Raw genomic sequence first — 25,122 nt, forward strand, 5'->3', positions numbered from 1 at the left:
CTTCTCTTCATTAGTGTGGCTAGGAGTTTATCAATTTTGTTTACTTTTTCAAAGAACCAGCTCTTCTTTTTGTCAATTTTTTGAGCAACTGCATTTTAATAAACAGCCCAAGTCATTATTTTTCATTTTCTCAAATTTGAGTCCTACTACTTTAGGAGGAGGGCCAACTGCATGATTAATGCATTTTTCTAAGGATGACATTGTCTTTGGGAGCCATCCAGTTTAAGAACTAGAGATGCAAAAGTCACAACTGAGATTAAATTAACTCTAGTCCCCATAGATGCAGTTACGTCAGTGGATCATAGAAACGTCCAGGTAACAGATACTTCTGGTTTCTGGGTATGGTTCTACTCCTAGTTTATAAGATGCCTTTGTGCAAAATATGTACTTGAGGCTGCCTCATGACACTGTCCAGGAAAACTTTAATAAATACAATCATCCCTAAGTCTCTGTGGGGAATTGGTTCCAGGATCTCCCTTAGACACCACAATTGATGGCGCTCAGATCCCTACATACTATGGCATAGAATTTGCATATGACCTAGGCTCATGTTCCTGTATGCTTTTAGTTATCTCTAGTTTATTTTAAGATACCTAATGCAATGTAAATGCCTTATAAGTAGTTGTTATACTGTATTGTTTAGGGAATAATGGTAAGATAAAAGGCCTGTTCATGTTCAGTACAGATGCATTTTTTCTAGAATATTTTTGGTTTAGTCTACCAATGTAGAACTGAAACACTGAAACACTGAAGGGCTGTGTGTGTGTCAATCAATGGTGCCTGTGATGTGAAGAGCACTCCCTTAGATGTGGTTCCTTGAATGCAACCAGCATAGCATATGCATGCCCAGGTGAAAGAGAGCAACCAGTCCTATGGCAAAATGTAGTCCCAATCAGAAAGTACCAAAGCTATCCAGCTCCGTCAACAGGTACCTGGGAAAACTTCACCGCCAGAGAACATGTACATCAGACCATGTCTTGTTTAACTAGGAATACAAGGAGAATTTCAATGTCCCTGGGAAGATGGCTTCCTCCTTTATCTCCTTGTCAATTCCTCATAGATGATTTCATTCAAGGGAGAAAAAAATGTTCATAGATTAATCACTGCCAAGCAGAAGGAGGGAGAGTTCTGTACACCCTGTGTTGGTGCCCAGACATCGAGCATCCAGCAGGCACTAATTCCTTGCTCTCAATTGACCCTACTTGAATCTCAGTAGTTTGGGGCTGGCTCAATAGAAAGTTTGCAGGTGGACAGTAGGTCTTTTGTGAATGAAGAAAGGAAACGAGTAGTCCTGGGAGAAAACTAAGAAGAAATGATCAGTAACTTGGAAGGTTTTTAAAATTTTTGTTTGTTTTGTGGAACTCAGGGTCCCATGCGTGGTACACAAGTACTTTCCCCCCGAGCTACATCCCCAGCCCTTTTTTTAAATTTTTTTAATTTTGATACAGGTTCACACTAAGTATCCAGGTTGACCCCAAACTTGCAATCTTCCTGCCTCAGCTTCCTGAGTAGCTGGGATTACAGGTGGGCACCACCAGGCCCAACTTCAATGTCCCGTCTTCATCTGCCCCAGCACACACACCATGGGCTGTGTGTACTCCATGTAATGGAAGTTGTGGCTTTGCAGGTGTAAAGAGAGCAAGTGCAGAGCAGATGTCAGCCCCATCAGTCATCATTGCTCCCCCAAAAGATCCCTTTTCCTTAGCTTTCCACTGAGTTCTAATTTTCTTTCCACATCAGGAATTCTCATCATGATGTCCATGTGCCGAGAAGTACATGTGTACGAATATATCCCATCCGTCCGGCAGACCGAGCTTTGCCACTACCACGAGCTGTACTACGACGCGGCCTGCACCCTGGGAGCCTACCACCCGCTGCTGTACGAGAAGCTCCTGGTGCAGCGCCTGAACACAGGCACCCAGGCAGACCTGCATCGCAAGGGCAAGGTGGTCCTGCCAGGCTTCCAGGCCCTGCCCTGCCCTGCACCAGGCCCCATCGATGCCCAGGCTTAAAAGTGACTCTTGGAAATTAATGTGCAATAAGGTACTACTGTTGTCCTTGAAGTCACAAAAGAATACTTGAAACTAGATTTTAGACAATGTAGTCTTGAGTCTTTAAACTGTAATTTAGTGGTGACCATGAGAATTCTTCTCTTTCTAAAGCCATTGAGTATTTATTACTTTGAATATAGAAATGGAATTTTAAAAAATACTCAAGAAAGATGCAAAAAAATAATAATAATAATAACATAGAGAAAGACAACACCTGTATAACCATGGGTATGATACCTCCAAACATGCTAGCCTTTCCTTATGCCGGTTACACCCTTTATCAGGGTTGGTTTCAAGTCTAGGTTTCGGTGATACTTCTGATAATTAATGAAATGGTTTCTATCTAGAAACATCCAAATTGAGGTCTGGTATCTAGTGGATCATTTATACATGTATTCATCCTTAAGTATCCTAGATTTTCTGTTGAATGCCTGAGTGGTCACTCAGATGTTTTATCTTGACAGCAAAAATCCCCTGTATGTTTCATCAGGTGCACAAGTTTTCCACCTTTGTGTCCCCCATCTCCTCTTTGCATTGTCCACTGAATGCTCTGCACTCTGTGTGTCAGGACAATTTCTAAACCCACAAATCATCCATCCTGAGCAGTCCACAAAAAGGCCCAACCCCTGAGAGCCCCACAGACAGGGCCTTTTGTTCCCTTGCAGTGCTGGGTTTCACGCAGCATCACTGGCAAGTCCACACAGAATCGCAAGGCTGCAGGGGCCCGGAGCAGGACATTCCTCAGCTTCGGCTTTTCCGCCTTGTGCCTCCAGGTCTGCAGTTCCACCCCACAGCTCTTGGATAGCAGGTGACACAAGTGACAATTGGTACAACCTGGCAGGAGAAGCCAGGGGACAGGTTTGTTCCTTCCAAACTAGATAGGACTTTGGAGCCACCACCCCTAGCTGTGGGATGCACGCCTATATCTTTTATACCGATTTCTGGCAGGTTTATATGAGCTATTGGAAACTTGACAGTAATGTACTCTAGATTTTCACTAATTCTTTGTACTGACATACATTTAAAAACCTGATCCTTGTTTTCACCATTATGTTTGATGTCAACAGCATGACAAAGCCATATTATTAAATAAAATTGTGTGAAAGCATTGCTTTTTAACAGTAAGGAAAATGCATCTATGTTCAGATGAAAATGCAATTAGGGGAAATTTTCACCCCAATGTAGTAACTATATTCAAGTTTTTAAATCTCAACTTCTGCCACTGATACATGATTATGATTATGATTATTTTGGTATGAAGATAGTACAATAGAAGCATATTGGAATACCTTAATTACACATGCTATTATTTCAATATTGAACCAAAACATATCTCAGTGGCACAGTTAAAACTTCTTGGCAATGATGGCAGCTTAATTAAATACTATTTCCCTTGCAAGTTCATGAATGTCAGGAGAGTTTAGTGGAAAGGGTTTTTTTTTTTGTTTCAGGATTGTTTTGTTCCAGAATGCTCTCAGGACTGCTTTCTTGAGCGAGAGCAGTTTACACACTCTGACAGCTTCTATTTGGTTATTCTACTCAGCAGAAAGCAAGTTGAATAACAGACATCCCCTGTGGCTTATTACAGTATCAAAGTGGGAGTAATTGAAAACTTTGAGTCGTGACAATATCTAATAAAAGTCCATTTTGAGAGCCCTGTTACTAAGTCTATGAGAAGGGATAGATGGTTTTCTTCTATGTTAACTTATGTCTCAGTAGATATGGTCCAGCCGTGTTTCTAATTTCCCAGAAGATCTCAGTCTTGTCCACGTGTACATGTGTAACAGTTTCTGTAACTCTGGAATGCAATGAGGAAGTTCTGATGTGGGGCAAGTATTTCCTCCTGGAATCCTTGGATTTTCTAAGTCTTCCAGGTTTTTCCATTTTAAATGCCCTCAACTATTAAAGATCCTTCTATAGAGCTCCACTTATGGGCATCCATGTTATCCAGGACACCCCATCTTGGGTGACATGAGATTATAGCTAGAGAATAATGTATTGGGGTCAACATAAATATTCGAGTTCAAAAACTCCAGAAAACACTTCAAATATTTTTAAATAGCATTGTTATAGCATATATACTTTTAAAAGGGTACTTTCATGAAGGTTACAAGAAAGACTGGAGAGTATAAAGGAAACTTAATTAAAATTTTTGAATTTATTATGTCCCTAAAGACTCTCGGGATCAGAGTCTGTTAAACATTCAGAAAATGTGATACACGTATTAATATAGTGTTGGCTGGGCACTCCTCGATTTAAAAGTTCATATTGTTTAAATTCTCAAAAATGTTACACAGTGATAATTAGTGAAGGCTGCTTTTAGTATTAGCCAAATGGGTCCTAAGTGGCAGTATTTTGCCAGATATTTATTAAAGTTACATACCACATTTATGAACTCCCATAAACAGAGTCATGGCCTTTCTGTGGAGTAGTTAACAGTAAATGGCACCCCACCCCTGTCACTGTCCCTTCCAGAAATCTGCCCTCTTTTAGGAAGGAAAGCTGATTAAATCTTCATGCTACAAGTTGAAGTCGTCAGAGCTTTCTTTATCCGCCCTCAGGACTAAGATGTCACATTCCTTTGCATTTCGAGATAGTTCCACTCTATCTCTTGTTGTCACTATTGTAAAGAAATAAATGTTGACCAAGAATGACAGTTCAGACACATCTAGGTGTCCGCATAATGTTTTTCTCCAGTTGATCACGTGAGGCAGGAGGATAGTGTGTAACAGGTGTGTCACTCGATCCTGGATTGTTCCTGTGGAATGCCAATGCTGGTCCTTGTCCCTGACTTCCCCTCTACATTCTGACAGGGCTGCTTCTATGGAGAACTTTGTGCTCAGGACTGAGAGATGATCAATTAAAAGTCACATGTAACCTTCAGGACTGTGCTTTCCTGGACACATCAGACATGTCTTTGACATGTCTTTGAACCACTGTGTCTTTCCTGGTCTTCCTAGACACAGAGCTCAAAAAATATCACTCATCTGCTTGGTACCTCAGCCAGACGCTTTATCAATCCTGGACTCTCCAGTAGTCTTCTGTCATTATAGCCATAACATGTAGGCAAAAGCCACACTAAGGTAATCCTTAATGTTTTCAAAACTGGGAAATCCAAGGAACTGGATAGCTTTAAGATGAGTTTATGAGCTAGTTCATGCTGCCGGAACAGGTTATACCTTACGTTGTTGGCAGATCCTGTGTCTACTGAATTAATTAGGTGCTGTTTGGGTGCATTAGGTGGGATCAGTCTTAGATGAGTAATAATGTGAAGGAAGCATTTCATGTGCACCAATGACATGAGCAAAGTTCTCCAGGTTTTCTTATAAATCAACACCCAGTGCATATGGTCAAGGTTACTTCATCTCATGTCTGCTTGGCTATGGGAAAGACAGAGACAGGGTGTGGAGTGGGACTGGGGGAGTTACTGACAGATGCATGATTGAGTATGGAGGACACTAGTCTCAGAATGTGTTCCATCATGTTTTCTCTTTGGATTTCTGACTTTCTGATGATTTTAGGTCTCTAACCCTGTGGTTACATACCCAATTAAGGCAGCTCCATTTAAGAAATTATTCACTTCGTTAAAATGTGCCTGAGTTTAAACTTGTTTTTTATACTCTGGATATTTCCATTGTGAAATTATTCTGCATGTTTCTGTCGGGCATTATTTAAGCACTTGGTAAATGAAAGGTTTTTCTTTGACATAACATGGAAGTTCTGATTCTTGTTTTATCAGTGAATGAAGGCTTTTAAGTGAGAAAAAAAATAATCTGACATATTCTCCACAAGTTTAGGCTAATGAAATTTCAAGAATTAAAGACATTGGTATAGTTCTTATCTTAGTATAAAAGTGTGAATGTAGATATAGTTATATAATTGTATATATACATATCTACACACATTGTTGGTTTTATAGTCTTTTTCATTAATCTTTATGCTGAAATCTTTACAATAAATCTCATTTTAATTATGAAAACACCATTTTTTAAAAAGAAGGAAGCAAATGTTATATGTCCTTCTGTTAAAAAAAAAAAAAAAGTGTCCCCTACCCACCCACCCAGGCATGCCCACTCACATTCTGCACAATTTGACATGAAAAGAATAACAAAAATCTTTTAAAGTCATAATGACGGTAGAACCACTACCTTAATACAGCATTCTAGTCACAAGCCTGATTTAATTCTGAACTTTGAAGAGTTTACCTATAATAGCTCATGGCTTTTACAAGATTAGGGGAAGAAACATTTATTGGTTCCATGGAAAATAGTCTACAGCTAGCTTTCAAACAAATAAAATGCATTGGTAGTGTTAAATTCTAACATTTATAACACACATCCCGTTTTGCTCTAGATAAAATGCTTATGAAATCCTTCCAGTGGAAACCAGTGAACTTTTTTAACAGCTTTGGGAATTTTTTTGTATGATGATTTTTAAAAACGAAATGTGTACTCTTCAAACTAATTAAGGCCTGAGGTTTTCCAGGAGTTGCATTTTAAAAAAGTGTTTGTACACATTTTAACACTTTGATATTTTCTATTTTGGTTTTGTATATTTTTTATGTATACACAGTGTACAGACTTTTTCTTGTAAATAAAGCACACTTTCATTTGTCTAGAAGTTCCTCTGTTTTTATTTGTAGAAGTTATACATACGAATGGGGACTATGTGGCAAAATAATGAAACATTCCTAGGGGAAAAAGAAAAGTGGCCCAAAGCTGAAATCTCATTAGAAGACTGGGTGGCAAAAGAAGTAGCAGCACGTGCCTTCAAACTGTAAATACCAGCAGAGCCTGGCAGAAACCAGGCTAGACGGTAGGGCAATGTCTTGCCCTTCTGCAGCATGTCAGGGCTTTATGTTGAAGAAAACATCAGCAAGTTATTAGAGAAAAGATTAAAAACAATTGAACCACCTCCAACCCACCAATATGTCAAATTAGCCTGGGTGTTTTCATACTTGCCGCAGAGAGAGAAAATCGGTTAATTGGACTTCTGAAAGGACAGCCTCAGTCATTCGTACTTTTCCAGTTAGAAGGTAGAGGAATCCTCATCTGGGAAGGCTTCAGGGTTTTTGGTGGGGGGACAGATATGAGCAGCTGGGGAATTCAAGAGACATCTCTCATCGAGGACAGTTGTGCAGAATCCGAGAGGACTCCAGCCACCTTCGCTCTATTATGGTTATTTTTCTCCCCCTACAAGATGACGTAGGGCTGGGAAGACCTATACTGGGAAGACTCAAAGGATGCTGCCCTCTGCTCAGAGGGCAGCTGGATGAGCAAGACCTGGGCACACCAAGGGCGCACACCAGAGACTGTCCCTGGAGATCTGAAGGCTGAATGCTGGGGGATTAAGGGGAAAGAAAAAGAAACCCTTAGACAGGTTGTGCTCAGGGCAGTAAAGGAGGAAGCAGAGATGGCCTGACTCAGACAATGTCTCAACTCACAGTATTTTAACTCTGTGCCAAGGTGATCCACCTTCCACCACTGGCATATTTCAAATTTTGAATTTGGATCTCTTCCAGAGATTGCATTCTCTCGATGCTGGGCAATAGCAGTCAGCAGCAGCTCCCCTTTACCCCCAATCCCAAGGGGAAACCGCACCCTGCAGTGTGTTGTGAGCTAAGCTAGGGTGGGGGAGGTTAGGTGGACTCAATGCATCTGCAACTGGGGAAAGAAGGAGGTGGGGGGAAGGACTGGGCAGGGAAAGGAAGTCCAAAGTCAGAGGCAATGAAAATAAATGCCAAGGGTGTCTGATATCATCTGCATATTAAAATCATTAATTCAGAAACAAAACTACTCCAGCGATTAAAGGCACACCCAGTTTATCCAGCCTAATCACCACAGTGAAGTGTCGGGTCAATCCAGGTGCACAGGATGTGATGGGGGAGGGAGGAGGGCTCCCTCGTCTTCCCTCTGCTTAGAGCAGGAATTGGCACACCCAGGCCCAGGGACTACCTTTGTAACTAAAGTTTTATTAGAACACAGCCGCGCTCATTCACCTCCAGTGCTAAGACTGCTTCTGTGCCGCAAAGGCAGAGTCGAACAGTCAGGACTGAGATTGTGTCATCCGCCACGCCTAAAATATTGATTAGCTGACCCTTCACACAAAATGTTTGTTGACCCCTGTCATGAATCCAGTCTGTGGAGAACTCTGTGGACTAGCCCACGGCAGATGCTGTGCATGGGCTTCTCATAAAATCACTCTAGAAGGTAGGCATTCTATTAGCTCCCAGAAAGTTGGGGTCAGAGAGGTTAAGTCATTGGCCTGCCATCACACAGCCAGGAGGTGACAGAGTCTGACTTGCAGTCCTTGTCTGACTTCCAAACCCATGTTCAGAGCCATGGTGTTAGTCTTTTAAAGCAGCCCTTCCCTGAGCTTCTGCCCTAATACTCAAAAATCCCACACCCCATCAAACTCCAAGCACCTAGATTTTAGAGGATAATTATCAAGTCGCGACTGCTCCGTGGGAACTGTCTAACTAGGTGTGCAGCAGGCTGTGCCGTCTAGGTTTGCTCAAGTGTACTCTGATCACACAAAGAAGAAATCATCCAACAATGCCTCCCTCAGTCCACATCCCCGTCATTAAGACACACATAACTGTGTTTTGATGATTATGAGAAATTATGCTTTGAAGTTTGTTGAACACACAGCAGACTTTTCCAAAGCCTTTTCCAGTACTCGAAGCCCCAGAGCACTGACATGTATCTAGCCCTACATGTGCCAGTCAAGTACATTTTTTATCCTGTTGGAAGAAGCCAGCCACTCTGACTGTCCCCTGAGGGTCGGTATCGCATGGGCTCCATTCCCAGGCACGGTCCTCACTAAACTGTATCATGCTGGGGATGCAAGCAGCACTTAACACGAAGAAAGAGGGACCAGATGAGAAAGTGACCAAAAAATTCAAGGTACGGGAAAAATCAATGCTTTTGGGGAATACTACATGTTCTTCTGTCACTGCTGACTTTCCTAGCCTCACAAGAGTGGAGGGAAAAAAGAGGTTGACAGCAACATGCCCTTTGGTTGTTTTAAAACACTGCTGATGGGAAGAGATTAGAGGTTGATGAGAGAGAAATTGATTTTATTCCCATCTGCAAAACCTTCTTGGAAAGGCCCTGGAAAACTTACAGGAAAATATCCAGAGACTTTGGCAGCCAATACTGTGATCCAGCAGGTGAAGAGCCAAGGGCCATAGTGATTCACAAACTCCTCCAGCAACATTGCACAAGCAGTCAAATTCTGTGTGAGGAATATAACAATCACAAGATGTGTTTCTGCTCAGCAAATCTCAAGAAAAATGGTGATTATTTTTGTCAAAGATCATTATTTCCTCACCCTATTCCTCCTGATGATCCATTTACTTATGTGCAGTTCTTGACATATTACACAATGAACAGACCAGAGGGGTGAACTGCCCAGAGAAAAAAAAACAAGGGCCTGGGAAAGTTAAACATGGAGTCAGGCATGCTAAGGGGGAGAGAGAGAGAGAGAGAGAGAGAGAGAGAGATGTCCCGAGTGCTCAGTTTCATTTTGAACATTCTACACTATATGCATGTATTGAATTATCTACTCTGATCCATAAAAACATACAACTGTTATGTGTCAATTAAAAATATCAAGAGAGAACCTTAAAAAAATCAGGACGGGGGATGTACTTCAGTGGGAGATTGCTTACCTAGCATTTTCAAGACCCTGGGTTTGATCCCCAACATTGAAATAAATGAACAAATAAATAAATAAATAAATAAGCACGTTCACCTCATTCCATCCCATCCAAGATATCATTAAGTATAAGAGCACTGCTCTTTTACATCCCACCACAAGGAAAAGTGCAGTGGTTAAACAATAACATGAGTCTTACCTCTGGGTGTGCACAGTCCCGCACAGTAGGTTTGAGCCACTTGTGGATATTGAACAGTTGAAATATGCCTATCCCTGAATTGAGGTGTGAAGAGTGAAAGACACCCTGGATTTGGGAACTTTGGAAAGGTGAATGTAAACTATCTCAGTAGTTTTGTTGCATTCATTACATTTCAAACTGATATTTTACATACATTTGTTTAGATAAAAAATATTGTTAAATTTGAACCTTTCCTTTTGCATGTTTTAACATGCTTACTAGAAGATTTAAAATTAAATCCTTCCAGTGGGGCACAACAGAGAAACTAGAAGTTAGCCCCATGTATCTACAGCCATGTGGTCTTCGTAGAGGTGCTGAGAACACGCAAGGGGGAAAGGACGGGCTCTTAAGTAAATGGTGATGGGAACATTGGATATTCATATGCGGAAGAATGAAACTGGACCCCTGACTCTCGTTATTTATGAAAATAGATTTAAAACTTAAATGTAAGACCTGAAACTATGAAACTACTAGAAGAAAACAGGGGAAATGCTTCAGGACATTGGAATGATTGCAATGGTTTTTTTTGGAAAAGATCCCTAAATCACAGGAAATGAAAGCACACAGATAGGGTTACATCAAACTAAAAATCTTCTGCACAGCAAAGAAGCAATCGAGTGAGGAACAACCTATGGTGTGGGAGAAAATGTTTGCAAATTATGCATCTGTAAAGGGTTAAATGTTCAGAATATATGTCATCCAAACAATTCAATGCCAAAATAAATAATCCAACTTTTAAAATGGGCTATATACCTAAAAAAAAAAAAAAAAAAAAAAAAAAAAAAAAAAAAAAAAAGACATTTCTCAAAAGAAGATGGGCAAATGGACAAAAATGTATATGAAAAAAATGTTTGCCATCACTAACTATCAGAGAAATGCAAATAAAAATCACAATGAGATGTAACCTAACTCCAGTAAGAATTGCATTATCAAAAGGACAAAGACAACTAGTGCTGGTAAGGATGTCGGGGGAGGGACACCTTACACACTATTGACAGTAATACAAATTAATACAGTCATTACAGAAAACAGTTCTGGAGGTTTCTCAAAGAATTAAACATAGGCCTACCATATACATGATCCAGCAACTCCATTACTTGATTATATCTCCAAAGGAATTCAAACCAGTATGTTTGAATTCCTGCACTCATGTGTTTATTGCAGCACTATTCAAAATAGCCAGAAAATGGAAACAACCTAAATACCTAACAAAAAATTAATACATAAAAATGGTGGTACATAGGCACAATAGAAAACTATGCAGCCATACAAAGGGCAAAATCCTATCATTTGCAACAACTTGGCTGGAACTAGAGGACTTCATGTTAAGTGAAATAAGTCAGGCACAGAAAGACAAATGCCACATGATCTCATTCATGTAGAATCTAAAACAGTTAATTTCATCAAAATTGAGTAATATGGTGATTGCCAGAAGCTGGGGAGAGTAGCAGAGAGAGAGATGGGGAAAGGTTGATCAATGGGTGCTAAGCTATAGTTGGAGAAATGAGTTCTTTTGCAGAGAAGGGTAATTGTATGCCATGATAAAATACTGTATCTCAAAATAAAAAAAAGCCAGGAGGAAGAACTGGGGAATATCATCACAAAGACATGATAAGTGTTTAATGAGGTAGATATGCTTACCTTGATTTAGCAGACTTGGTTAGACAGACTTTTCATTACATATCTCCCTGGGATTTAGAGAAAGGCACATTATAGGTGAAACTCATCATTTAGATTATTCTCAAAACGTTCATATTCATATTCTTTCTCTTCTGAATTGCTCTTAGAACGAGTCATTAACTTCTGTGATTTTCCACCCCAAATTGTCTTCCGCACCATCAGAAAACAATGGCAATACACCCCTTATGAAGAGTGCTTACTATCGTCTCCAGGATTTTCTTCCAAGCTACGAAACCATTCTACATTTCTAATGTCCACAAGTAGGTCATAAAAATTCTCCAGGACTTGCTGACTAGAAAAGAGTGACTGTCAGATGCATTTCAGTTTCAGAGATGTTAACATGTGAGGGAGTAGAAAATGAATCTTGGGGTTGATGGAAAACAATAGTTCTAATCTAGTGTGAGGTTAGTCCCATTTTTTTTCCCCAGACCTGTGTTTCAATTATGGGCTACAGAAGCACTTCTGGTATGGCAGAATAAGGCCTTCTAAAACCCACACCCCCATCCAAGCAGGAAAAAATGCCAACAAGTATTTCCAAAACTAAAAATTTCAGACTCTTGGACAATGAACTAAGGGCTTTAAACAATCCAATTTGAAAAAAATAATAATTCTTCATGAAAATTGGATGTTCTGTTCCATTGTAACTTGACCTATTCTCATGCCTTTCTCTCCAACTCCATGAGACTCTCACACGTCAGAAGCTCCCCATTAGGAGAGCCATGAAAACCAGAGGAAAGGCACTGGAGGGCTCAGAACAGCTCTGACGCCTCCTGAAATCCCTGGAGAACTGTCACTCTACAGCTTTCTAGAAGATTCTATTCTGTTATTGGAGCTATTTTATCGGACTCACTTACTGTAGGCCAACAGTATAAAGATACTCAGGGTGTTTGTTGAAAACAATCGGTAGCAATTATTTACCATCAACTGTTTGACACAGTGATACTCCTTGGTATCAAGGTGGTTGACCAAAAGAAACGGTAAGAATAACATAAGGAATGAGGCTTACGGGGCTTTGAAAAGCTCTGATATGTTTCTGTGAATCTAGAAGGTCATGCATATGTGCTTTCTCAGGGAAGCCTGATTTCACATCTGATTGACTTAATATGAGACATATTTCTACATGCAGATCCCCCTCCTCACCATCTCCACTCCACCTCGATGCAAGAAAAAGAATGAATCAAAAAAAAGCCCAGACTTTTGACCCTCCAAAGAGAACTGCCTCTTAATCCCTAACTCCATCTACAAAAATTAGCTCAAAAAAGATTAGAGAACTAAATGTAACCATTAAAGCAATAAAATTCCTGGAACAAAACAGAAGTAAATTTTGGATTGGGCAATGTTTTTTAGATATGACAACTAAGAATAAGTGACAAGAAAAAATAGACAAACTGAGCATCAAAACCAAAATCTTCTGTGCTTCAAAGGACATCACCAAGAAGTGAAAAGATAAGCCACAGAATAAGAGGAAATATTTGCAAATCATATGTCTGATACAGGTAAAGAACTCTTATAACTCAACAATAAATAGCCAAGAATCCAAATTTAGATGGGAAAAGAATTCAAATAGATGTTTCTACAAAGAAGATATGAAGTGGACATAATGTACATAAAAAGATTCTCAACATCATTATTCATTAGGGAAATGTCAATCAATGTGATGACAGCTTACACAATGTGATGACACCTTACACCCTCTAGGATGACAGAATCAGAAAACAGAAGTGTTGATGTGGAGAAACTAGAACCCTCATATATTGCTGGTGGAGATTTTCTTAAGAAGTTTAGCTGCTGAGGAAAATAATTTAGCATTTCCTCAAAAAACTAGACATCCAGTCACCACTGGATGACTCAACCATTCCATTCGAGGTATATATACTTGTGGTAGCAGAACAACAGCCCTCCAAAGATAACGTCATCTTAATCCCTAAGAACTGTGAATGTGCTGTGTTAGCTGGCAAAGGGGAATTAAGGCTGCGGAAGGAATCAGCAGATCATGAAGTAGTGATACTACCCTGGGTTATGTGGGTGGGTCCAGTGGAACCACAATGGACTTTAGAGGGAGAGGCAAGTAGCAGAACCAGAGGAGGGCAGCAGGCAAAGGTCTTTCCCCAATGTTGCCGGCTTTGATGATGGGAAAAGAGAGAATGTGCAGCTTCTGGAAGCTGGGAAAGCCAAGGAACAGTATTCCCTAGTGTCTCCAGGAAAGAATATCCTCCCTGATGTTTTTTGTTATCCATGTTTCATTCAATAGCATATTATTTAGTCTCCAAGTGTTGGAGTAATTTCCTTTTTTTACTTTGTCATTGATTTCTACTCTCAGTCCATTATGATCTGATAGAACACAGGCAGTATCTCTATTTTTTTGCATTTCCTAAGGGCTGCTTTGTGGCATAACATATGGTCTATTTTCGAGAAGGTTCCATGTGCTGCTGAGAAGAAAGTGTATCTGCTCATTGATGGATGGAATATTCTATATATGTCTATTAAGTCTAGGTTATTCATTATGTTATTGAGTTCTATGGTTTCTTTGGTTGGATTTTGTTTGGAAGATCTATCTAGTGGTGACAGCGATGCGTTAAAGTCGCCCAGAATTATTGTGTTGTGGTCTATGTGATTCTTGAAATTGAGAAGAATTTGTTTGATGTACAGGGATGCACCATTGTTTGGGGCATAAATATTTACTATCGTTATGTCTCCCTGATTTATGGTTCCCTTAAGCAGTATCAAATGTCTTCTTTATCCCTTCTGACTAACTTTGGCATGAAGTCCACTTTATCTGATATAAGGATGGAAACCCCCGCTTTTTTACTGGGTCCATGTGCATGGTAGGTTTTTTCCCATCCTTTCACCTTTAGTCTGTAGATGTCTTTTTCTATGAGATGAGTCTCTTGCAGGCAGCATATTGTTGGGTCTTTCTTTTTAATCCATTCTGCCAGTCTATGTCTTTTGATTGATGAGTTTAGGCCATTAACGTTTAGGGTTATTATGGAGAAATGATTTGTATTCCCAGTCATTTGGCTTATTTTTGGTTTTTAAGTTGGCTTGGTTTCTCCTTTGAGTGGTTTTTCTCTAAGGTAGTTCCTCCCTTTGCTGACCTACATTGTTGTTTTTCATTTCCTCCTCATGGAATATTTTGTTGAGAACATTCTGTAGTGCAGGCTTTCTATTTGTAAATTGTTTTAACTTGTTTATCATGGAAGGATTTTATTTCATCTTCAAATCTGAAGGTTAGTTTTGCTGGGTATAGGATTCTTGGTTGGCAACCATGTTCTTTCAGAGCTTGAAATATGTTGGTCCAGGCCCTTCTAGCTTTTAGAGTCTGGGTTGAGAAGTCGGCTGCTATCCGTATTGGTCTCCCCCTATATGTAATCTGATGCTTTTCTCTCGCGGCCTTCAGAATCCTATCTTTATTTTGAGTGTTAGGCATTTTCATTATAATGTGCCTTGGTGTGGATCTGTTGTGATTCTGTGCATTTGGTGTTCTATAAGCCTCTTGTATTTGATTTTCCATTTCATTCTTCAGGTTTGGGAAATTTTCTGATATTATTTCATTGAATAGGTTGTTCATTCCTTTGGTTTGTATCTCTGTGCCTTCCTCAATCCCAATCATTCTTAAATTTGGTCTTTTCATGATGTCTCATAGTTCTTGGAGATTCTGTTCATGATTTCTTACCATCTTCTCTGTTTGGGCAACTTTATTTTCAAGATTCAATATTTTGTCTTCATTGTCTGAGGTTCTGTCTTCCAAGTGGTCTAATCTGTTGGTGATGCTTTCCATTAAGTTTTTTATTTGGTTTATTGTCTCCTTCATTTCAAGGATTTCCGTTTGGTTGTTTTTTGAGAATCTTTATCTCTTTGTTGAAATGATCTTTTGCTTCTTGCAGGTGCTCTTTCAGCTTATTGGTATTATCATTCATTGCCTGCATTTGCTCTCTTATCTCATCCTTTGCTTCGTGAACCATCTTAATCATGTATAATCTGAAGTCCTTTTCTGACATTTCTTCTAACATACTGTCATTGGATTCTATTACTATAGAATCTAGATTTGTTTGGATCATTTTCTTCCCTTGTTTTTTCATGTTGTTCATGTATCTTCCCCTCTAGCCCTGCAGATCTGGGGTATTGCAGATTTCCCCCTATAGGCTTATAGTGGCCCTATAGGTTTCCAAAACCCTTTCTTTAAGGGGAAATCAATATTATTAGCAGTGCCCAAATCAAACACTATGCAATCCTAGACCAAATAGCCCCTATGGGGACAATAACAACATGTAAATAAGGGAGAAAGCGACTCTGAGGGAACAGGTAAACAAAAGGAAAAGAAAGCAAGAAAAGTAAAGAAATAAAAACTTAATTTTTTTTAAAAAGCAGAAAAAAGAAAATCTACTGTATAACAGTCATATACTAATGAATCCTCCCAGTGTTCAGTAGCCTGATGTATGAGAGGTACCTGACAATGAGCTTCAAGCCTCTAGCAGGCGTCTCAGGATGGGATTTGCCCCACCCAAAGATCGGAGCTATGGTTTCCAGGATTATCCAAGATGGCCGCTCTGGCTTCCAAATGTTTTGGCAAATGGGGAGCTGCAGCTCAGGGGTGGACGTGGTCAGCTGGAGATCCGGGAGACAGGATGCAGTTGTTCCGGCAGTGGTCCTGGAGGTCGGGTGTGTTTGGTGTGGTTTTGGGATCCAGGAGGCCGGGTGCAATCAGTTGGTCTGGGTTCCCGGTGATAGGGCACAGTCAGTTGGTCTGGGGGTCCTGGCGGCAGGGAGCAGTCAGTTGATGTGAGGGCCCCAGAGGCAGGGAGTGATCGGTCGGGCTGAGGGATCCTGGAGACGGGACTCAGTCAGTCCGGCCAGGGGACCTACAGGGCCTGGCTGTTGTCTCAAAATGGCGGCAGCCACGTGTAATCAAACCTGCAGGTACTGTAACAGTGAACTTCCAGGCAGTAGCAGGCAGCTGGTTCTCCACTGGCGGTCTGCAGTCAATCTGCTGGCAGCGAGAAACAGATATCCTCTGCTTGAATCCGGCATTGCGAAGCGACAAGGAACGCAGCCTCCCTCTAGACCGCCATCTTGGATCTCCTTCCACTTCTAGGGGGAGTGGATGCTGGAACAGATTCAGAGTTGAGTAGAAGAGGGGTGCAGGTTCTGTAGGAAGTACCACAAATCTGCATTTGGCAGATGAGAAAACTGAGACAAGGAAAACTAACTCAATTAAGGTTGGAGAGCAGTAAGTGGCAGAGCCAGGACCCAAACCCACAGCTGGTCCCACAGCTCTTATTCTCTTGGTTAGGCTATTACTGTGTTAAGAATGTTAAAAGAAGTCACTGCAGCCTGGTATGGTGACCCACGCCTATAATCCCAGTGACATGGGAGGCTGAGGCAGGAGGATTGCAAGTTTGAGGCTGGTCTCAGCAACTTAGAAAGGCCCTAAGCATCTTAGCAAGACCCTGTCTCTCATTAAAAAATAAAGAGGGCTGGATTTGGCTCAGAGGTAAAGTGCCCTTGGAGTCAATTCCCAATAAAAAAATAAATAAAAATTAAAAAAAGAGCCTGTACAAGCCATATGAACTGCCAGAAATATTATTTTTATTATTTTTAATGGCTTACTATACCAAAACCTCATATTTAAAAACTAGTCACTCTCTCACTTCCCAAAAGTAAAGATGCCCGAAGAAAGAAATTAGCAGCCAGACATGGTAGTACATGTAATCCCAGTTACTCAGGAGACTGAAACATGAAGACTGCAAGTTCAAGGCCAGCCAGGTCAACTTACTGAGTCCCAGTCTCAAAATAAAAACTAAAAAAGGGTGGGGATATATCTCAGTGGTTAAGCACCACTGGGTTCAATCCCCAGTACCCACAAAGAAACAAAAACTTAACATAAATGTCAAGACTGGACACCCATAATGTAGCAGATGGCTCACCAACATTCTCCCATTAATTCTAACAGCATCCATGGAGCTGGATGTTATCCCCTATTTGATATGCAAGGAAATCGAGTCTATAGGAGGTTCTCACTTAAGATGGCTGTGAATGAAACAGGACTGAGCCAGGTCTTTTGGCCCAAAGTTTGTAATTTTTTCATCCTACTTTATGCCTATGGAACAAAGTCAAAGGCAAGTATAAACACTGAGACTTGCCTATTTCAAAAACATGGAGCCATCTGTGGTCAATTATGAGATTTCCAAGGAACGAGGCTCCAGCTCCTGAATGTCCTAACTTTCATGAAAACACAAAGCATGAAAGGTATACCGGGCAGCCCTGGCAGCCATGACTACCAACAAAACTGGAGGAAACAGGAATTAATAGGATCTACTGTTAAGGAAAACAAGTAGGACAGAAAATTGTATCTGTAATTTCTCTTTCCCATCTGCCCCCCCACCACACACACACTCACACATACACACACACACATACACGCACACTCACACACACATATATTACTTATAAATTTATGCATATGCAGTTGGTCTTCATAACTGGAGGTTCCTGGTCTATGCATTCAATCAATCACAAATCAAAAGTATTTTTAAAATAAGGTGTCTTAACCAAACATGTACAGACATTTCTTACCATTATTTCCTAAACAATATAGTATAATAACTATTTACCAGACATATGATAAGTACCTGGGATGTGAATAGGTTGTATGCAAATATTAGGCCTTTATATAAGAGGGACTTGAACTTTCTTGGATTTTGGTATTCAGAGAAGTCTTGGAACTGATCTTCCGTGAATGCCAATGGATGACTGAATGTATGTATATGAGTCATAAGTGTATATGACTTAAAATCTTTAATAATGACTAGATATTTATAGCAATAGTGACTAACTCTGAGTGGTGGGAAAAAATGGATGTATTCTATCTTGTCTTAATACTTCATATCATGCATTCTTAAAGGATCAATAAGTATGATCAGAAAAAGCAAATTTAAAAATTATTTAGGAGGCCCTGTGGTCTAGAGGAAAGAACATGGACTTTAATGTATCATGTGGTGATCAGAGAAGAAAATCCATGTTTTAGTTAGCTTTTCCATTGCTGTGACCCAAAGACCTGACAAAGACAATTTAGAAGAGGAAAAGTTTATTTTGGATCAAGATTTCAGAGGTTCAGTCCATGGCTGGCTGACTCCATAGCTCTGGGCCCAAGGTGAGGCAGAACATCATGGTAGAGGGCATGGAAGCAGAAAACCACTCAGGACGTGACAGCCAGGAAACAGAGAGAGAGCTCGGTTCACCAGGGACAAAAATATAATTCCAAAGGTATGTCTCCAGTGACTTACTTTCCCCAGTCACACTCTACCTGCCTACAGTTACCATTCCGTTAATCCATGTCAGTGGATTAATCCACTGATTAGATTTCTCTTCTCATGGTCTAATCATTTTGCCTCTGAAAATGCACATTTTCACACATAAGCTTTTGGAGAAGTCTTGTATCCAAACCATAACCATCCATATCCTTTTTTGTTTATTCATTCTTTAATTCAAAAATTGTGATTTATATTGATGTGATTTATATTTATTGTGTTTTATATTGGATGTTGAATGTCCCCCTCAAGGTCCTTATATTAAGGCTCGATCGCAAACCTGTGGCACTATTAGGAGTTGGTGGAATGTTTAGGAGGTGGGATTTAATTGGAGGAAGTTAGGTCATTGGGCCCATGCCCTGAAAGGAAATATTGCTACTCCAGCCCCTTTCTATCTCTCCATTTGCTTCTTGACTGCCATGAGGTGAACAGGCTCTCTTCTACCACATTCTCCTGCCATGATGCACTATATTGCCACAGGCCCAACATGACAGGACCAAGTACCCATGAGTTGAAATCTCTGAAGCCATGAGCCAAAATAAAACTTTCTTTCTTAAAAGTTAATTTATTTCAGGTATTTGTCACATTGATAGGAAGCTGACTAACAGGACAGGACCAAAGTCCCAGATACTCATAGCTGTACAGGTTGGCATAGCATCCAGTGCCCAGTAATAACAACGTACCAATAACCAGTCCCTTACTGGAAGCACCTGGAAGCACATTATGGAGCAGAAAGCTGGTTTAGTCCCTGTCTTCCAAAGTAACTATGTGACCTTGTATACATTACTGATTCTCTCTGAGGTTGTTTCCTCATGTGTATAATAGAGATAATAACAGTACCTACTCATTGAAATATTGCCATTATTAATTCAGACAGTTCATGTAAATTATTTAACACAGCCTGACACCTAGTGAATATGAATTGTTGGTGATATTATTATTATGATATTTTGATCTCCCCACTCTAATATATCTAAATAATTAATAGAAGAGAACATTGGTGGATGCTAAATATTGCAGATGGTTGCTTCTTCTAAAAAGTTTCATCTGTTTAACTTTAAAGGTAAAATAAAATAATTTTTTGTGATGATTTGTTTTCAAATCTCCCTAAAAACAAAAAACTCTGTAATAATCCTCTTTCATAACATAAGAAAAAAACAGGTCAGTATATTTTCTAACATTGTTTTTTCTTATTCCTGTCCCTTATTTCCATATAAAGATTTCACACCTGCATTTAAGAGATATATAATATATTATCCCAAGGAAGGGGTTAAATACGTCTCAATGAATCTTTCTAGCATCTGCACAAACACTCCTAGACAAAATGAAGAGGGAAGAGGAAGCATGTTGTAAACAGCACATTTGCTATTTGGTTTTTTTTTTTTTTTTTTCCTTCACAGTTTTTCATTCTACATGAGCCTTCCCACTCTGTTTGATACTGTTTCTTTATCTGTGATCAATTGCTGCATAGCAAACTGTCATGGCTGAAAACAGGAGTCATGAATCATTCCTCACACTTCTGAGGGTTGGTTGGGCAGTTCCTTCACTCATCTCTCTTGGGCACATTGCTGGGCTACGTTCAGCTAGAGAGGTGCTTGGCTGGATTGTTGGAGATGGTCTCACTCACACATCAGATGCATGGCACTGGCTCTTGGCTGGCTGGCCTCCTTTCTCCTCCGTAGTGCTGCCTGGGCTGCAGGGAGCTGTAGCGGTGACCTTGCCGGTGACCTTCAGGCAGATTGCTAAGAGGACAAAGGGGGAGGGGCGGCTCTTGAGCCTTAGGCTGCAGAGTTCGCACATATTCTGTTTGTCAAAGCAAGGAGGGGAAAAGACGGCTACCATAGAGGTGGGGGGACAGAGTGACCCTTGCCAAAGGACATGCATCTGGAAAGGGAGAACTGTTGCTGTTGAATAACTGACCACACTGAGTGTGAGCTCTCACTCGCTCTGCTTCAAGCCGTCACTTTTGCCCAAATCATTGCACTTTCTCATAAGTGGATCCAAATTAGAAGCCAAGATCATCCTCAGTTTTCTGGTACTGTTACAGAATACCACAAACCTGAAAATGTACGAAGAAAAGAAATTTAATTTTCACAGTTTTGGAGACTGTGAATTTCAATATCAAGGAACTGACATCTGGGAGGGCCTTCCTGCTGCATCATAACAAGAGGGGAGGGAATCACATGGTGGAAAAGCATTCGTGAGCAGGGAGAGAGCAAGAGAGAATTCTTTTTTCTAACAAAGTCACTTTCACCATAACTAACCCATTCTATAATAATGGCATTAGTCTGTTCATAAGGGTCGAACTCTTGGGACCTAATCACCTCTTATACACCGCACCTCCCAATACCATCACAATGACAATTAAATTTCAACACGATTTTGGGGGTGAACATTCAAGCAGTAGCACCCTCCCACAGGTAAAGCAAAGAGATACTCTTGCACAGTCTGCAGAAAACTTGCTGTCACTAATGCTGCATGCCAAGGTCTCCTTTCCATGACAGAAAAGCCATGCATCCCATTTACCCAGAAATCTCAGCCTCCTATAACTCTGGGTAAGAGTCTGCCAATCAGAGGTACGAGGGAGATTTTGAAGGTGAAAGAGAATGAAGAGCCATCGGTTTCTGGAGGTAGCCAAGGGCAGATCTGTGAGCAGATGTGTAATTCTCGGCAGCTTCCCAGGAAGCTCTCAAGACCCACCTGCTTCACTGCCTCAATGAAGAGAGTTGGTGGGAGCTTGCCAGACATTTGGAGAATGACTGTGGCATCCTGGGGAGTGTTTATGAATCACTCTGGTGTGCCAGCCTGAGATGGCTGGTGGCAGCTTCCCCGACCTTCATTTGCATAATTCTTCCAATAGTTGTATAAGCATTATTCCCTTACAGTAAGGACTCTAAACCTTTCCTTGGTATATTGCATACCTTTTGTCTTTCCCTATAAATGCTAATGGAGACTGTTTTGGAACCAGATTATTCCTCAGACCTAACCAGATTTGAAAATAGTAATGACCTTACTGCCAGGGAAAAATGGGATTTCACCACCCATGGCAAAGTCATAAGTCCTTGAATGTAGTTGCCTGGAACCCAGTGTCAGAAGGTCAAGGTTGGAGGTTTAGAGGAGGAAATGTTGATTTGGGGGCTTACAGTTTCAGAGGTCTCGGTCCACAGATGGCCAACTTCATTCCTCAGGGCCCAAGGTGAAGCAAAACATCATAGCAGAAGAGTGTGGTGCAGAAAAGTAACTGGGAACTTGCCACCAGGAAGCAGAGTGAGAGACAGCTTCCCTCACCATGAACAAAATATATACATCAAACTCATGCTCCCAGGGACCCACCCTTCCAGTCACAGTCTACCTGCCTATAGTTACCACCCGGTTAATCCCCACTGGGGGATTAATGCACTGATTAGGTTAAAATCCATAACCCAATCATTTAGCCTCTAAATTTTCTTGCACTGTCTCACACATGAGCTTTTGGGGCATATTCATATCTAAACCATAACAGGGTCAATATAGTTGACTGTGCTATTCCAATCTCTTTTCCAAGCTACCCATCAGGCTGCCATATTTGAGTGGATCCATAGTTAGAGAAGGCTCTTCAGCATATCCAGTCAGCTGGACAAGATGCTCTGCACAGGGGCAGTATCTTCCTGCAGGTCTGAAGTGGTCTCTGCTATGTTTGGTTACGACATATCCCTAAAAGCTCATAATTAGATTATGAGAGCTGTAGCCTAATTGGTGATTTAATCTATTTGATGGATGAATAGGTTGAAAGGCAGGTAGGGTGTGCCAGGAGGAAGCAGGTCACTGGGAGCATGTCTCTGGGGTTTTGTTCCTTGCACCTCTCTTGCTCTCTGCTCCCAGGCTCCCACAGATGAACATTTCCTATCATGCCCTTGTTCTGCCTTGTAGTCGGCTGACTATAGACTGAAACTTTGAAACCATGAGTCCAAAATAAACTTTCCCTCCTTTAAGTTGGTCTTAATGGGTATTTTGTTCACAGCAATGAAAAGCTCATTAACAACACAGTCTCCCTGAGACAAGATCACATGTAAATGATCCTTTGGGGATTTGGAGCAAATTTATTTTCTCCTTCTGACAACTTCTGTCCTGGCTTACTGCTGAGCCATGGTAGCGCCTGTGTGCACAAGTAGCTAATTGTTCCCTAAGTCACTGAGTCACAAAGCTGGGTGTAGGTAGCAGTTGTCCGTCAGCAAGGGAAACAAGTATGTGAAAATTTGGGTTCTACAAAACTAAAAAGCAAAAGTAAGTCCAATCCTGTGTGCCTCCTCTTCTTACATGGATGCTTTTCTCTCCACCCACACTGTGTTCCCGGGGACCAGGTAACCGAGGATAAAAACACATAGACCTTATTTTCAGGTGGTTCTGCATGCTAGGCTGGCACAATCAAAAGTGAACAGCTGCAACTCTGCAGCCCCACAAGGGAGTGACCCCAAGGGTAGTGGGGAGGGAGAGCCTCCCATGTGTACTTACTATGCCTGCAAGGAGAGATGACAGCTGTACGCAACTGCACTGATGGAGTTTGTAGGATGTAATGGTTTTGTAGGATGTTCAGGGACTTTGATGGAATCTGAATGAAAAAAATCAGTAGGTTTCGCTGGGAAAACAGCGCTTGAATGGACCTTTCTAAAGTCGCAGAGTATGAGGATGTGGGCCCCTTGGGAATTTTCCCCCAATAGTAATTAGGGTGACTTTCATCTAGCATAAGGACAGGATTGCCTAGCCTGTAGGTGTCAGTTGTTCTCTCAGTTGCCTCCCTAAAAGCTTGCTCAGTAGATTTTTGAGTGAAGTGTCATACTGCCAGGTTTGATGGTCATGCATAGCAAGGTATACCTGTCAGCATGAGCTGGGAGCCTGGGCACAGCAGAGGGCAATAGTAAGCCCTGTAGTTTAGTGATATTCTTCATGGCAGACAACTGGACATCCAGTTGGGTACCTTGGACCCCTCCCATCATGGGAAATAGGATAGGGAAGGGATGCATCTTCACTGAATTACCACTCTGAATATGAACGTACATTTCCTGCCTGCAATAGAGTATTTCCCTCTCATATGATGGGGTATATTCTAAGACCCCCCACCAGTGGATGCCTGAAAACCACAGATAGCTCTGAATTTTCTGTGTGCAACATTTCTTTCTATACATACATGCATACACTTAATGCCTTTTGCATCTTAACTGTGACTGTAAATTTTAGTTTGAGGTATAAAATTAGCATGGATTTCTTTTTCCTTCACAATTTCACAGATAGCAGACTTATTCTTACTATAGATCTTAGCAATCTCGGTGTAAGATTTTTTTTCTTTCTTTATTAGGAACTTTCACCTTTTCACTTAAAGGAAGCACTTTATAGCTTTTCATTGGCAGAACCAAATTGCTTCTTCAGCTTCTGGGCCATTAAGTCCAATAAGTGTTACTGAACAAAATCACTGTGACACTGTGAGGGTATTTCTGATAACGAAGAAAACTACTACCTGAAAAATGGGTGGGTTACATATCCAGTGAGAACATGCTGGACAAAAGAATGATCCACATCCTGGGCAGGATAGAGTGGGATGGTGCATGATTTCATTACACAACTGAGAATGGAGTACAACTTAAAACGTATGAATCATTTCTGGGATTTTCCACTTAGTGTTTTTGAAACATGGTTGACTGCAAGTAACTAAAACCACAAATAAAAGGAGATAACTATACTCCTGCCAGTTCCTCTACCCAGGGACTTTTAGAAGTCCATCCACTGTCATACCATTCCACGGGGCAGAAAGTGTGGCAGTGAGCCACACCCGTAGATCCCACTGGTTTTATAACATACCCTTTTGCTACAAATTGCAGCATGAACAGGCTAAGAGCAGTGTGGTACAAACTCTGACCAGTAGCCAATGTAAGTTGTCATTTTTCCCATGGCTAGAATACAGGATCAAGAAACTTTACAAAAACCACTAGCAAAATCTTGGCTCCATCTTTCTGCCTCACTAATCTCAGGCTTGGTCATGCAACTCACTTATGCCAAAGGAATACAAATGAATGTATATATATCCAAGATATGCATTTTTCCAAACTCCTTTCTTTGAAGGAGTTTATAACCATTCTGCCTTTGAAGGAGAGGCTAGAATATTTCTGTAACTGAAAAGTTATTCTTACAATCAAAGAAAACTTAGTCAATTAAC

The 25,122-nt window shown here is 40.8% G+C and overlaps 1 protein-coding gene across 7 annotated transcripts in view; it reads left to right on the forward strand.

The window, feature by feature from the left end:
- Positions 1 to 25,122, forward strand: part of ST6GAL2 (ST6 beta-galactoside alpha-2,6-sialyltransferase 2) — a 136,686-nt gene that overhangs the window by 74,643 nt on the left and 36,921 nt on the right. For 6 of the 7 annotated variants that reach the window (XM_079110381.1, XM_079110377.1, XM_079110376.1 and 3 more), the window contains one exon: positions 1,741 to 6,133. In XM_079110381.1, coding sequence (XP_078966507.1) covers positions 1,741 to 2,012 — 272 coding nt within the window. In that variant the 3' untranslated portion in view covers positions 2,013 to 6,133. Of the gene's footprint in view, positions 1 to 1,740; positions 6,134 to 25,122 lie in introns of those variants that run through there. The other variant, XM_079110380.1, reaches the window with a different exon arrangement.

The sequence above is a fragment of the Sciurus vulgaris genome (assembly GCF_902686455.1).
Source record: "Sciurus vulgaris genome assembly, chromosome: 14".
Taxonomy (NCBI): Eukaryota; Metazoa; Chordata; class Mammalia; order Rodentia; family Sciuridae; genus Sciurus; species Sciurus vulgaris.